We start from the raw sequence: 16,189 nt of genomic DNA on the forward strand, positions 1-16,189 counted from the left end.
CTGAAATGAGGGCTTCTCCCATGCACAGAACCCTTTCCTGGCACCTGGTACAGATTTCAGCCTGACCCCAAAGCTGCAGTGGAAACCCAGGTCTGGTGGAGGCTCCTGCTGATAGGAGGGGGAGCTGGGACCGCTTACCAGATAGGTGAATCACATCTTCATATCAGGTTCATCACTGAAATGACCTCAGAGGCAACAGTGATCCTCCAACAGAGCACAGATTTGGGGTTCCTCAGCAGTTCTGGCTCCAGCCAAGGTGGCGTGATTCAGGAGAGAATTAGAGCAGTTCCAGAGTTTATCCAGATGGTCTCTCCAGATTTGTGGGCTTTTTTCTTTTTAAAGCAGATACTTATTTGCAGGTGGGGACAGAAGGATTAATTCAAGAGACCTTCAGGACAGTGCTGGCTAAGCACTGTCCTCCAAAAAACATGCCTTTTAGAGACATCTCAAGATGAACACCCCTAAAAATCATTGGCATGCAAAATACGAGGTCTCTTATGACAGTGTGGGCTAAAATGCCTACAGTGCTCTGAACAAGTAGTGCAGACAATCCTTCATTTAAAAGAAAAAATAAATTCCCTGCTCCTGGCATGAGAAAGTTTACTTTCAGGCTTAAAGAAGTGATCGTGTGGTTTTGGGGATGGCATTCCGTTCTGCTGAAGAATAGCACCCTGCCTGCCTGTGTATCTGTGGCTTTGTAGCTACATTACAATCCTGGAGAGCTCTGTTTACATATTTTACATGTTTCCTTGTGCAGAACATGAAACCAAATTACATAGTAAAGGCCATTACGGCTTCGCTCTTGTACCCTTTGCCATCCTCTCCTTCCGATCACTTTGCTTTACTTCTATCCAAAATAATCGACTTGGGTATTTTTAACCGCGCTTGACTGACTGGCAACGCTTCAGGCAGGTTTATTCGCTCTTGCACAGGGAAATCATGCAAAAGCTGGTGAAGCTACATGCCAGGGGGGTAGGGGAAAAGACAGCCAGGGCGGGGGTGGGATGAGAAATGCCGAGGACCCTTCACGCATGAACAAAGCAGACGTGTCGATGCATTTATGCAAAATCATTCTGCTCTGAATGGAGAGGGACCCAAGACAAACAACCCGGATGGGATGCAGGAGAGCTATCCCACGCTTACGGCTGGACATGCTCTGCATCTAAAGGCTCGTGAGCAGCAAGAGCAGACAGAGAGACTGGCAGGTTGAGGGGCAAGGGCCGAAGAGGGGGGTCTCCTTTCAGAAGAGTGCATGCTAACGAGCACTGCTGGTGTCATGGGGTCTGGCTTTCCAGGTCGCTGGTGCCAGGGGGGTCCAACTGTGTTCTTGTACCGTGTGTAATTTGGGTAGGTGGCTGGGTGCACAGCAGATATGATCATAAAATAGCAAATTACTTCCTAAAGAAGCACATAATCCTTATTCTTATCCACGACACTATTCCTTTCTTCTTGCCTCTAGCAACAACAAATGGCATGGAATTCTGCTCTCATTTCATTAGTGGTAGATGTCTCCTGGTCCGAGGAAGATGGGACCAATTTCCAGCACCTGAGGATTTTTTGGTTTGACCTTTGTCTCTGAAAAGGTCAGACTGAACCTCTCTGAGAGTACTGACGGCTGCTTTGCTCTCTGCATCATCCTTTGTTTCTTTTATCTATTTTCTGTACAGTACACAAAGGGAACACAGTGTACCAGCCCCTGGTACTCACTGTTCTGTTTCCCTTAGATGACTTGCATATGTGCTCTTGAAAAATTATTCTAAAATACTAAGGGGGGGAGGGGAGTGGAAAGAAAAAAAATATCCCTGGAGTGTTTGGCAAAATCGCTTGGAATCTCCTCTGACATCTCATTGTGTTCTCTCTGTCCTCCCCTTACACAAATCAGCCAGAGGCTACGACATCAGCCATGGGGTCTGCTAGTTTACTGCTGCCAGGAGCAGAGGAGCACTGAAGACATGGGGATGGAGGGCCAAGAGGGAGGGAATCACTCTCAGTCCTAGCAGGGAGCAGGCAGCCAGGTGATGGGCAGCATCTTCTCTTCTCCAGCCAGCTTTGGATCAACTTCAAGGGTAATGCTCCTTCTCAGTCATCTCTCTGCAACTAGGTCTTTTTCAAGCCAGACTTCCTAGAAATCCCATTTCTCACTTTGTTTTGCTTCAGAGGCATCCTCAGAGCTGAGATCACTCCTGAGGAGTCACAGCACTGGCGTTAGCACAGGGCTTTGCAGCATTCCTCACCTTGGTGTGCACCTTCACATGAACCACTTCCTCCAACAAGGCAAAGCAGCAACACAAACGTGCGACTAAGGCCCAGAGGAGTTCCTTTGGCAGAAAGGTTGCAAAACCCAGCTTTCCCAAAAAGTCTGGGGGAAACAAGGTTTCTAGCTATTAAAGCAAGGAGTTGGTGGGACAGTTTTCCAGTCCATTTGTACTGGGAATAACAGCCAAATTTGGCTAGGATAAAGACTGATTAATTCAAAAATAGGATGATGTGAGGTGGCTGACAACGCTCAAACGTAGACTTACTGACCCCAAACCCTTTCCAGGACTCAGCTCCCAGACAGCAGGTCTCAGCAGGCCCTAAACAGTTTTCTTTCTATCCAAGATAAGAACATTTCCCTTCCAAGAGGCCCTGAACTTCCTAGTCTTGGGGAGGTCTAGGCTCAATAAGCCCAGTGCCTGCACCATCTCTGAAGGATACTGAGGTTTAAGCCTCAAAGAGTAGCTTTACCTTTCCCTGCTCCTGTTTCTGCTTCTCTTAAATGACCAGAAAACAAGCAGGGTCGCTGTGATAAGGCTTAATTAATCCCTGTACATGGAAAAAAATATAAAAACTATCATCACTTAAGCCAAGGAAGGAGCATTCCAGCCTGAATTTGCCTGATGGTCAGGGCCAGGCTCATGATGCAACTCTCCAGCCTTCAGGCAAAAGACCAAATTGGCTGGTCTGTAGTATCTGAGGGAAGGCTGAAATAAAGACAAAGTTTTGGGCCCCCTTGAACTAACTTTAGACTTGGAGACTCTGTAACCTAAGCTGAAGCCTTTTGGTGGATCCGCCAGTACTGGAAATGAGCTCAGATGCGTACAGCAAACCTACATTCCTCTTGTGTCAGCCTGCACACAGCGTCCAGTTCAGCTTTTTCCAGAACTGGTCTCTGATCACTCATGGTTGCTCCATTAATGGTTTTTCTTAGTGGGATTCTGCCCTCATCCTCTAGAGATTAGTGGTTCAAAGCCTGACTCGGCTATAAATAACAAAGACATTTGCAAAGCAAATCATCTTATTAAAAATGGGGACTTTTTTATCCCTCCAACCACAACAAAACTCTTACCGTTGAAGAGCAACAGGACTTGGCTGTGAATTGGGAAGTTCAAAAAGGGCCACTCACAGAGCCAACAGACAGACACCCTCCCTCTTCTCAGCAAGATCACCCCAAAGGACAGGAATGGCTTCTCCATTAAAAGTTGCAGGTTTCCTCTCTTCCCAATCCTGTTCAATATTACTCTATTTGTTGGCTTTGCTGGATCTTCAGGGAATTATCTTCAACATTATATTTATTAGACTGAATAAAACTGTGTGGCAGACAACTTCATCATCTTTCTCTTCAATTTTGTTACGGTATTTTCTTACCACTCTTGGAGCCCTTGCTCTACCATGTTATTTCTTCCAGTATGCAGAACACTTTTGTACTCCTGTCTTCTCCTTTTGTGGGCAATTTCAGACACACTGTAATTCTAGACATCTTTCTGCTGCTGGTGGAAGAATAGGTTTGTTGCAGTGAGCCTGGATGAGTGCAATTGTGGGAACTGTAATAGGGGCAGGAGGGGGCCTCTGTTTGTGGGAAAGATGTAATAAGAATCCTCTTCCACAACTTCTTACTCCATAGCAGCCCCTGTGGGGTACCCAGAGGAAAACAGGGTGTGTTCATCAGTCCGGGAATGAAAACGAATCCCAGGGTCTGTCTGTGCCCAGCAGCCTCAGGAAACAGTCCCCTTTTTGGTTAACTGTGCCTGAGCTGTGCAGCTCCTTCCATACAGGGAACAAATAGGCTTGGACAATGGCATAGCGAGGAAAAAAAAAATGTCTCATATATACACATATATATATGTATGGTTACTTGGTCTAAACAACTTCTGGGAAGAAATGCAATGGAAGACAAAGCTACTGGGGGACTGACCCTCTAAATCACCAACGCACACACCATCTTCCAAGTCCTGAGCACACTTTGCCATGGCAGGACTAACAAAGTTAACACTAAGTCGCCTAAAGGTCTGTCAGTCCCTTCTTATAATTCTCTGTTATAAAGGCCCAAAGGGAAACTGCAGGTGAATCAGTTCTCCAAAACCAGGAGTGCCACCAGCAAGAGGAAAGGAGATACAGCATCTCCAGCCTCCCATGGCTGTTCTGTACCTGCCTGCCTCTGCTCCTCTTGCCCAAGCCATGGACCAACTCTCCCTCTGTCAGAGGCTTCCTCCAAAGTCACATCTCTATAGAAAAGGCACTTCAGCAAAATATCCAAACCCCTCATGCTCAGTACAACCTACTCTGGAAAGACAGACTAACATTTAAGCTCATCCCAGTGAAAACTGTGGCACAACAAAATCCGTTTGCAATGAGAGCACAGAGATTAAGTCAATGAAGTTCAGTTCTCAATCCTGATTTCCTGAACCCTACAGGACAGCCAACCTTTCCCAGTCACCTAATCCCCACTGCCTGTGCCTGTTTAAACAGTCACCAACAAAGCTTCACCACTGATGATAAAACAGCTGGCTTTTGAAACTCTGGGATTGCCAAGCCCAAGTATACTTAACTTGCTGTCAGGAGGCCATACCCTACCCCAGTTCCTTGCTGGGAACGTTGACCCTAATGGGGTGCAAACCAGCCCAGGAAGGAAGTCCCTGAGTACTTCCAATACAGAAAAAATTGCAGCTATTCACAAAAACCAGATCAGCAGAAGCAGCTGTTGTCTGCTCACACCTCCTGATGTGTCCTTCAGCTAGAGTAAGTCCACCCAGCCCAACCGCCTTGTTGAGCTCTTTGCCAGCACACACCAGCTGATGGCTTAATGCTCGAGTCCATAATCCTCAGCAGAAGAAAGGCCCCAAGAAAGAAACAGGGCTGTAGAAAACCCCACACAAACCAGCACATCAACACCGATAGCATTTCCCATACAGTGCACGGCAAGGAGAGGCTGTTTACAAACTCCCAGCAATAGCAGTAGGGAAAAGATCAAGCCAAGAGCGTGCAAAGCCCTTATTGCTGAATTCCTCCTGCAGCCCACAACAGGTACTGAGCAGCGTCTGCTCCGAGATCTGCGGAGGATGGCAGATTAGAAATCAAAGTGTAAAAATACCCTGCATGGGTGCTCGCATTTCTGTGCTGGTGCAGTGTTGCTGACTGGTCCGCTTTGGCTCCAAATATGATGCTGTCAGTACTGAGAATATTTCTTAATCAGCACTGAAGAGCGGCTGCCAGGAAAGTAGAAGTGGCTTGTCTATCACTCCTGTTTCTGCAGAAGGAGCGATTGTTTAAGGGGGGTGGGGGCTGTTTGACCTTTCAATTTTTCAAATGTGTATCTTTTCGCCAAGACCGTGTCATTCTCCGTAAGCATTTTGTTGTTCCAAACAAACCTTATACTGTGAACTGGTTTTCTTTTTTCCCTCTCTTAGTATGTTGCCGTTCAGCAGCCTCGTACTAACAGGCGAGGGACCAGCGTGTAGGATCCATCTCAAAACAATCGCCAAGTGCAGACACCCTACTTCTAAAGAACAACCAACTCCTGGAGAGCAGCAATGCCATAGGTGAACCAGGCACATGGGTGCGGGGTGATCAGTCCGCAGAAGTGACCCTACAATAACGAGCAGTGTGCTCTGGCTTGTGTTCATAAACAATCTTCCAACAGCACGCAAGCGCAGGGGCAGATATTGCTGGGAAGTACCTCAACAGCAAACCAACCTGCGATGCCTGTGCCTCACAAACAGCCTAGGCAAAACCGTGACAGTCACACAGAGAAAGGGGTGTTGAGATATCTGAGGGTGAGAAACATTTTAAATAGCGAAGGACACGGTTAAAATGCTTTAAAGCACCTTGGGAACGCTGGGGCAATCATGAGAAACGGGGATGGCTAAGAAACAGGCAGCTTATGTATTCTGTATGTTGCTGTGCACTGCACTCAAACATATCTTTCATGGCATTCTTGATGGGAAGCCAAGACAAATGCCACTCTGATTAATCAGGAAACTACCCAGCAACAACACGAAAAGTTTGCACAACACCAGCAGGCACACAACCTACTCTGAAAGATAGCTGGGTGAGGAAAGGTGCTCCTTTCATCAATACAAAAAACCCCTGAGGCTCAATGCTTGTGCAGATAACGAAGCCAAACATGTTTACACACCAGTGATCATTACACGCAGTGATTAGAGGAGATCTTAGGTTAATTTTCATCTCCGCTAGCTAACAGACTGATGACCTGCTGCCCCACCTAACCTCTCTGGAGTGACAGGTCAGGTGCTTTCACAAGCCGACGAGGCTGTCTTGTTCCCGGGGAAAACAAAGACTTTCTCAACATATATGATTAAAAAGGTCAATGAACCCCATGCACTCAAACTGGTGTAATAGGCCCAGCTGAGCTAAAGCAAAAATTCCTTTTGCTGGAAGTAAATAGCATACTGTTATCTCCCAGGGGGCCAGGCAATAACAGGAGGCATGTTCCCATTCACTCTGCCAGTGTGCGATACGCTAGTGCTCTGCCTATAAATACAGCAGCTTTTTTTGGTTTGCTGGGGTTTGTTTTTTTTTTTTGCTTTTTTATTTTAACAAGGTTGTGACAACTTCATCTCATCTGGGTACATCAGACATGCTGGAATTGTGGGTACACAGCGGGGCTTTCTGCTGTGTGTGCGTGGTGGTGTTTCTTCCACCACAGGACCATATGTTACCTACTGCATGGCTGTGTTTCTCCCAGGGCATAGGAGAAAAGCAGGGCAGCTCTCTGTAGTGGCTGCATGGGGATGAAGCACCCAGGGACAGGCATATGAAGCAGCACCTGAACTGGAGACAGTGGGCTTTGGACTGGCCTATAGCACAGGGAGCTCGAAGGAGAAAGAAGTTACGAAGGCACTGGTAGGGGTCCAGAGGAAAGTTCCTTTTACAGTGTGAAATAATAAATGAGAACATGACAAAAAGGCAACACTGGGCTCAGGATTCTGTCTTGGTACTGTGCCAGCTAACCACGCTTTGTGCATTTAAAACTGACCTGGTCATTAATTTGTTACAGACTTGTGCAATGTGAACAAGGCCAAGTCTCTTGGATAAAGATGTTTTCTCTTGCAAGCCAACTGGAAATGCTTAGCATTTACTATTCACAGAGAAATCTGCTTGTCATATCTGTGACACGGCATTCCTCTCTGCACTGCCCACTCAAGACACCTCCCAGATAATTAGGCTGTAAGAACAACTTTGCTGCATCAAACCAAATGTCCACCTAATCCCCTGCTCTGTCCCTAGCAAGGGACAATGGTGGATACTGAAGGAGGGATAGAGAAAGCAGCTTTTCTATATAATGATCCTTCCCCTGCTGTATCCTCCAAAAACCCACCAACAAGCAATGGGGGCTGTTCCAAGTCAGTGGGTTGCATCTGGACTGTTGCATGTGCGCCGTGTACAGCTCTGTTTTCCAGGCATTTATCTAATGTCTTTTTGAACTCATTTGGATCTAATTCTCTGAGGGAGACAAAAGGTAAAGTTATGGTAACTGGAGCTATTTATGTTACAAAGGAGACATGTAAGAAGGGGGTTAAAGCTAATGAATGGCTTTGGGAATGGACGGGACCTTTCTCAGAATAGAACAATAGGGTGCTTTTATGAAACTGGGAGACAGAAAACACAAAACTATTAAAAAAGACAGAACACTCTTTTGTATTATTCGGCATTAGCCTTCAAAACTCATCGCCACAAGACAGTACCCTGTGCTAGCTGCAGAGAGCCCGTCTAGTCTTTTAGGTGATGCTGGTTACTCGAGGTGACTCCTACACAGCGTATTGAATCAAACAGGCTACAACTGCAGCCAGTTTTTAGCTGGATGACTGGAACTGAATTTCAACTCATTGCTGCTAACCAGGCTCAGAAACGGCTGTCAGGATCCTTCCTTGGTGAAGCAGGGAGTTACTAGGCAGGGGTAACAGCACACAGCAACGCTGACCATCTAGCAATGCTTATGAATGTTGATCCTTGCTGGACTTCACTTGCCAGGAGAGGAAAAGGAGTATGCTTTCCTTACCTGGGATGCTGCTGGCTGGCCTATGACCACCCATCCTGGACACTGCTGGTCACTGTGATGCGAGACGGAGACATTGGAAGCCCACTGATCGAGGAAGCCTTTGGGAGTGTAAACGCCACAATCTTTGATGCTGGTCATTTGCTCAAATTCCTCGCATACTCCATCACCATCGTGGAAATAGCACCTGCTGGGTTCATCTGCCAGGAGAAAGCGGAGAAGAGAAGTCACATAGGACTGGCTACACATCTGCAATCTAGTTGCTAGGACCTGATAACATCAGTGGTTGTGTATGTGCTGGACCAGGGCACTGAGAAGTGAGAGCATTGGTCACTTCTAGGCAACAGTAAGGTGATTTTAAGAAAGCCAAGCACCAATAGTCAACTTTTGCATTGGTCATGTTCCCCATGATGTTTCCTACTGTAAGGGATTTTCTGCTTGTTTTCATCTTATTTTCATCTATCTGCAGAGATAGAAGATACACAGAGAGACAATGTGGGTGTTGGCATAATTCCACCAACTTGGATGGAAACTCTCAACAGAGGGTCTGGTCTACAATGTTTCCCTTTTTGTTTTTAAAAGATATCTGCAAACCAACAACAACAGCAGCAACTGTGAATTTCGGCATGGTGAAAACTGCCAAGTTCACAGCCGTAGTGACCAAAAGGCCAAACAGATCTGTTTATCCATGGAGCAGATACAGTATATGCAGTGTGAGGGTAAGCTTGCCACATACACACACATTTTCAACCAACATGACTCAGATTTGACCTGAAAGGATCAAAAGCAGCAGGAGACTTTATTATCCTTGTCCATTTATTCTGTGGCTTCTCTAATGAGACTGCCAACAAAGATGCCAAATTTTTGAGGTTGTTTCTGTAACACTGGCCCATTAAAAACTGAACTGAGATCCATCTACTCTTTTCAAACAGACTGCATAGCAATAATGACTTTCAGTCATTAGAGTACTCTGTGAAATGGAAACCTTTGACCTGTTGGTATCCTATTTTGTATTGTATTATCATTGCCGGTCCCCAGAGGTATCCAGTTCTGACAGCCTGTTGTATTTTTGTCTGGCAAATAACCCTGCTGAAAAACCGGTAGGAAATTAGCCAGAGCTGCTAGCTGGACTGATGGAAATGATCCCTAAGGAGAGTCCTGTCGGTAGCATTGGACTATCTCGAGCTAGGTGTCAGAAAATCCAACGGCTGCTCAATTTTGAGCTACTTCCAAGCTACTAAATCCCCTGTTTATTTTTCCTCCTAGTTTACACAGTGGAATACCATCACGAGCCAGAAAAAAATATCAGTTTATTGCAATTCTATTATTTAATGAGCTTCACTCCTTTCCCCCTCCCTTCTTCCCAATCCCCCATGCAAAACTCCGGGTCCTTAAGAGACAGTGAGTTTGAAAGAATGGAGGAGTCTATCAGGGAAGAACGTCATTGCGGTTTCGTTTCATCATGACCTCCACAGCCAACTGGTGTAAGTGGATAAGTGTGGGGAGCTGTCTGTTAGCTGGGCCAGCACTGGGAGCTGGCGAAAAGAAGCCAGCATGGATCTGGAAGCCGTTCAGCTGCATGAGCACAGCCCTGCGCCTGAGCGAATATTCCCGGGGTGGCCAAACTTCTTGACCCTACATGTCGCATCTTAAAATCTTCATATGGCTGGGAGCCACCAAACATATACCACACACCTCGAAGAGCTCGGAGGAGGAGCGCTTGGGAGAATGCTTCACAGACAAAAGATGACAATGGTTCCCTGGGGTGTCCCATAACTCCATGGTGGGAGGGGGCTAGGGTGGATGTGCAGATGGGCCCTAAGGCAACCCAGCAGTGCTGGCCCCAGCAGCCCAGATGCCTTCCCTCCTCCCACGGCCGGATTGCCCAACAGCCCTGATGCCAGCACGGCCCTGCTACTCCTCATCCAACACTGACCCAGCTGGGAACCTGGGCTTGAACTGCTCAGGGGCTGTAGGTGCCCCAAGTTTGGACTTCCCTGCAATGTACCTTCTTTCCCTGCAGGGATTATTAATGTTGTCACAGTGCTACACCAGTGGGGTTCAGACGTTCCTGGGTGAAACATACCGTGGAGACAAGCTCTTGGTTCTCTCACCTTCTGCATCTCTCGTTCTACTCCTCTCTCTACGGAGCCATATCAGAGCGTAACCCAGCTCTTCACTGTGCCCAAGAACAGGGGGATGAAGCAAAGCAGCACACCCGCCTCAGAGCACTCTGTCCCAATTTGAACGAGACTCTCAGCAGATGTTGCTGAGAAATATTCAGCTCTGGAAAGACTGTGGTCAGCAATCAAAAATCCTCAAAAACAAATCCCAAAAATATGAAAATGTGTATTTTTAGAAAAAGAGTTTCCTTGCCATTTTATGAAAAGAAGCTTATTTCTGTTAAAAAAAAAAAAAAGGGAGGGGGGCATAGAAAGGAAGAGTCCCAACCTTAAGCCTATAAACCCATGCAGTCAGACAGGCACTTACAGTGAAACACTGGCACCCAAACGCATCCTGCTACACACCCACACTGACAGAAACACTGACACACAAACACATGTACGCTCCCTTTACACATCCCCTGTGCAGCCCCCCCTCTGATGCAGACACATACCCAGAAGCTCACAGCCTAATTTTAGGCATATGCCTTTAGACAGTGTTTCCCTGGCCTTCCTGAAGCGCTGACTTATTTTCACTCATGCACTGAAGTAAGCACAACATTTATATAGCAACATACTCCTGCACTGGCTCCAAATGTTCCCTCCTAATGCGATGATAAACGTAATGGGCTTCTGATAAGATCATGTGTTTGGGATAAAAGAATACTCAAGACCTACTCCAATCCGATGACTTAATTCAGGCTCACATGGATGGGAAGGCAGCCTTTGAATAGCTGTGATCCAGGCCAGTGTGTGATCCTAACAGAGGCTAATTTGTTCCTGATTATGCTTAAGACCCCAATAAATCTGTCTGCTCGGAGTCTGCAAAACCCGCGGGAGGAACCGAGTCGAGAGACTGAGCTATCTGAATTAAATGGAGACTGCCTACATGATTAACAAAGTCTTACTGAATTGCACTGTCATGAGCCCTTCCACTGTGCTAGTCCTGGAGAGCCGCTGCACCCTGCCCTCCATCGCGGCTCGCTGGCTGGATGACACCTCTCACGAATCCTGAGAGATTAGGTACCTGCTCCCTTTCGGGTGCTTTGAAAGATGATGGGGGAAAGTGGCTTTACAGCCCCTTGTTTTTTTTTAAGGAAGATCTCCAAGTCCTACCACTGCCACGCCATCCTGGAGTGTGCAATGCCATGTCTCGAGGGGAGCACTGGGGAGAAAAGGGGAAAGCTTTTCCTGCCCACAAGCTTCCTGCTTCTGAGTGATGGAAAATGGGGGACTTTTTTAATCTTTCACAAATGCTGGAGAGGGGACTGACAAGGGCATCAACCTACAGCAGCCAAATGTGGTGCATCACTGGGTGGGCTGCCAAAAAGCAGCAGAGGCTCTTCCTTCCTCAGGTCTTGAGCATCAGCTCTGACTCCAGATACTCAGTGCAGTCTTAGATGCTTGGTAGGTTATACATGAGGCTTTACATTTGCATGAGCAAAGTGAAGAACGACCAGATTGTTTCTTCCTACGATTGCCCTCACAAAATAAAAACTAACAGGCTTCTTCCCTTTCCACGGTGGTGTGAACACAGCTCAGTTAAATCCGTAGAGTCCTACAGGCTCAAAGCCGGCGAGGGCAGTGTCAGGAGTGGTGTATTTCTAGGAAGCAGAAGCTAACATCTTTATTTCTATAATGGTGTAAAATGCTTTTTCCATTCTCTTCTCAACTACTGTGACATGAAATGCATCCAGGGCCTTGGTAATACCAGCTAATTTTTGTCTCCACAGAGGTCTACAGATCCCAAGAGCTGTTGACAGTCATAGCGATGCTTTGGTCACATATAACTCCATCATGGATTATGTTCACCAGCACTGTGGACTTCTCACTTCAAAGTTAAATCTATTTGAAGGAGAAATGGAGGAAGGAAAAATTAAGGAAATCTGATTTGTCCTGAAGGAAAAACTACTTCAAAAAAATGAAAAATCAGTTGCCTGGAAATCCAGGCATAGCACCTGGCAGCAGGAGACAGCATCTCTGGGGGAATGACAACAGATGCTGAAGGATCCTGAGCTGAACTCATGGAACACGTACCTCATTCAGACAACCCATGGCCCTTTTCCATGTTCTCACTGAAGGCACAAAAATGGTGGGGCCAAACCAAAGTCCCTGTCTGGTTCAGCAAAGATTTCTGTGACATCTGGGTATCCCTGAAGGCTCCCGTGGCAGCCATCAACCTGGAGAAGATGGATTTGTTGGGGAAACAGACCAGCAGGACCTAGCGTGCTCACTATTTCGCTGGGCTTCAAGATCCAAACTGATTTTGGGGCTCTTGTGTTGTACCAGAAAATGATGGAGACTCCGCTTCCCCTTGCTTCTTAAACTGTCCAAGCACGATTGCAAGAGGCAGCTTTTTGTATTTGTATCAAAACACAAACCCTTCCTCTGGGGTTCAGAACTGAAAGGATGCTCAAGGTAAGGCAGAGGATTTTACAACCATCTGGGAAGCACCTACCAGAGCATGTCTGGGTGGGCAGGCAAGTCCCCACCACAGTCACCTGTTCACAGCTAGAAAATCACCAGTAACAAGAATGAAGTCTGGTAGAGATCAGGAAGCAGACATGCAGGATACACACTTATCTGTGATAGGCAGCCTTCCACCTCATTACAAAAATAAAGAAAGAGAGAGAGAGATAAAGAGATCCAATTCATAGCACAGGGCACAACCTCCAGCGAGGCTTTTAATGTCCGAGCCGCATGGTCAAAGTGCTGGGGACAGAGACTCGGGGCGGCTTCCTGTTTTCAGCTTGAACACAAGTGATTGGCATCAGCATAGTCTTCTTTTGTGCAATAACTACTATTTTTTTTAAAGGCCAGACAAAAAAAAAAAAAAAAAAAAAAAAAAAAGTATTTTTAAACTCAGCTGTTTGTTTAGGGATGATTCCAACTATAACAAGCCTCGTGCCACATAACTATTCGTCCGAGAGGGAAAAAGGGGGAAAAAAAGAAGGAAAAAGGGGGGACAAAAATGCAGCAGCATTGTCTCAGAGTAACAAATTCTTGGAATGGGGTGAGCTTCGCATTTTAACCCCTGAGAGGTCTGTCCAGAGGCACGAAAGGCCCTGTCGGACAGAGCGATGGCCAAATCACAGGCTCACTGAAGTCAGCAACTTCTGCAGGAGGATGATTTTACCACCGCGTCACTTAATCGGCATCTCCAGCGCTGGTGTTTATGTTCACAGAGGAGAAGAAACGTATCCAGAGGTTTCTATCACAAAAGGAGAAACAATTCCACCACAGATCACATGAACCCAGCGGCTGAGCCATCGCAGAACCTGCTCCATCTATTTCTATGGGAGTTTCACCTTTGGCTTCAGTGGGAAGAGAGTGAATAACATGGCCTGCTTCCAGGATATCTGCTAATCTCTTCTTTAATATTGAAGAAGCCAGAGACAGATATTTCCTGCTACAGTGAAATATTCGAGAGGTTTTTTGTTTTTTTTTTTCCTTCCTGGATATTCTGATTTGAAAAAAGGAAAACCATTACAGAGAGCTCAGGCAGCCCTTTCCCAATAAAGTCCCATATCAATAAAATGTGACGTTTTCCTTCAGTGAAATAAAACAGACACCTTGGAAATGAAGGCAACGCGGGTGTTGCAATCTGCTGTGGAACATCCAGGGGCCTTGCAGGAGGCTTTTTTCCGTGTGATATGACAGTCGTGTCTGAGTATCTCCTGAACGGAGCAGGCAGGCATAACGTGTGTGCAGAGTGCGGCTCCCCGGTAATTCAGCTGCTTCGTGGAAACACATTCCTGGGCTTGTTCTTTGTCTGGCGTGACTCGGCTCATCGGTATGATATAGCAGTCAGAGCACAATAATTATGCAATTGATCTGCGTGCTGCAGACAGATACAATTACAACTCCCTCACAGAGCCCAGCACTGAAATTTGATATTTCACCTCCAAGAACACGAGCCTTTGTCACTTAAGTGAAAGGATATTTTCCATCGCTGGCAGCAGTAGTAAGACTTTATCTGCTCTGTGGCTAGCCAACGGGAGCCAACGTGGCCTTCCCCCAACGCTGGGCCACCTGGCACATTGTAAAAGTACTACAACATGTGGCCTCTTCCCACCTAATCTCATTTCCCTCCTTGGACGGTTGGGTAAGTGAGAAAAGCGGTGCTGAGGATGTTTTGGCATTTCCTCAGTCTTACACAGATTTATTAGCTAAACTTAGAGGCTCTTCAACTCAAAGCCTTGAGGCTTCTGCCACACAAGACAGTGACTCTTATAACTGGAAGAAGGCTGGTCAGCATGGCCTTTCCTGACACCTGGACCACTTGTTGGGAGGCTGGGAAGGAGCCTGGAAAAAAACCCAGTGGTGCCATTCACCAAGAAAAACAAAACTGCTTGTTTGTGCATATGGCTGGATGTTGTTGCAAAGAAAGGTCTTGTGCTTGGCATCATCCTCTAAGCACGGCAAGCTGCTGTTGAGTCACAGAGGATGCTCTAAGGAGAGAAGTATGACCAGCCGTGGAAGCCTATCTGATCCACGGAGAGTAATGTGTGAGGGATGCAACAAGCAAAGGAGTAATTCTTCTGTTGGGCTGTCACTGCAGCTGTGTCCTAAAAACCAAAGCTGGATTGAGCTGGGCTGGAGTCACTGGCCTAGGGAAAAATGCAGGCAAATTCCTCTCTAGCCCACATTCTCCCCCACAAAAAAGCATCTGTCCTTTGTATTTTGCTGCCTGAGATGCCTGCTCTCTCTGCTCTGTGGCTCAGCTGGCCCGGCTAAGATTGCACTATTAATGATGACAGTCTGAAAATCACTTTAAGAGACTTCACGACGATGCTGTTATTACTAACTTGCCAAACGAGTGCTTAGACATTTTAGAACATGCAGCCACACTCCCATGAGCTGCAAGAAACAGTCAGCTTCAAAGTATTTGCCTGAAGCTGAAGGATTCACACAAATATCGTCTGAACAGCCCCCGTCAGTAAACTCATTGCTGTTCACTATGAAAATTCAGCTATAGAACCTCAGCTTCTTTCTCCACAGCAATACTTTTTCCCAAGCTCCTTGGTCAATGCTTTAGTCTTACTGATGCCCTGTGAGATGCTGAGTTTCTCTTGCAAGGTGGCTCGGGCTCTCCCATGCTGTTGTTCCAATGAAAGCCCTCGGCAGGGTCAGCCAAGGCCTATTTAACGTTGGTGAAAGAAGGCGAAGTCGCCATTAGCTGCTGTGTGGGGCCGCGGTTTCGGCAGTCAAAGCCGTGTTCCTGTGCAGGGGTACGAGGCAAGGAGGGGGAGAGGATGGGAGCGGGGCGCGCTCTCAAAGCATGCCCACAATGAATATGGATGGTCATCCATCAATTTATTTTAAGCACATTACTCCTCTGTCAGAAAGGGAAAAAAAGGAAAAAGAAAGAAAGGAAAGAAAAGACATATAAAATTAGGTTTGTGTCACTCATTTAACACTGCAATTTCCCTAGAGGATTATGCACCAAACAGAGATAGCAAGCTCATGAATATTAATCATTTCCCTGAATGCAATGTAGCCCGCCAAACAATAAGATTAGGGGAAAGTGCTATGCTTAATTTATGGATAATAGGAGAGGTAAAGGATAGAGCTCCCACAAAGGTAAGGCTCACAGCTGGAGGGAGAGGCCTCTGAGGAGGAGAAGGACAGATCCAGATTTGTAAGGTAGCAAAAAAACATTTGAGGCCAAGCAGGAGCGAAAGGAAAGGTGTTTAAGGATCATTGTCAAATTAAAATCATACTTCTCCCAGAACAACCACTGGCGACCGAT

At 46.5% G+C, this 16,189-nt stretch overlaps 1 protein-coding gene across 1 annotated transcript in view; it reads right to left on the reverse strand.

The window, feature by feature from the left end:
* Positions 1 to 16,189, reverse strand: part of PAPPA (pappalysin 1) — a gene marked incomplete at both ends in the record, with an annotated part of 177,702 nt that overhangs the window by 63,124 nt on the left and 98,389 nt on the right. The window contains one exon of the mRNA XM_084272503.1: positions 8,279 to 8,475. Coding sequence (XP_084128629.1) covers positions 8,279 to 8,475 — 197 coding nt within the window. The remainder of the gene's footprint in view (positions 1 to 8,278; positions 8,476 to 16,189) is intronic.

This window comes from Gallinula chloropus (assembly GCF_964237585.1).
Source record: "Gallinula chloropus genome assembly, chromosome: 18".
Classification (NCBI taxonomy): Eukaryota; Metazoa; Chordata; class Aves; order Gruiformes; family Rallidae; genus Gallinula; species Gallinula chloropus.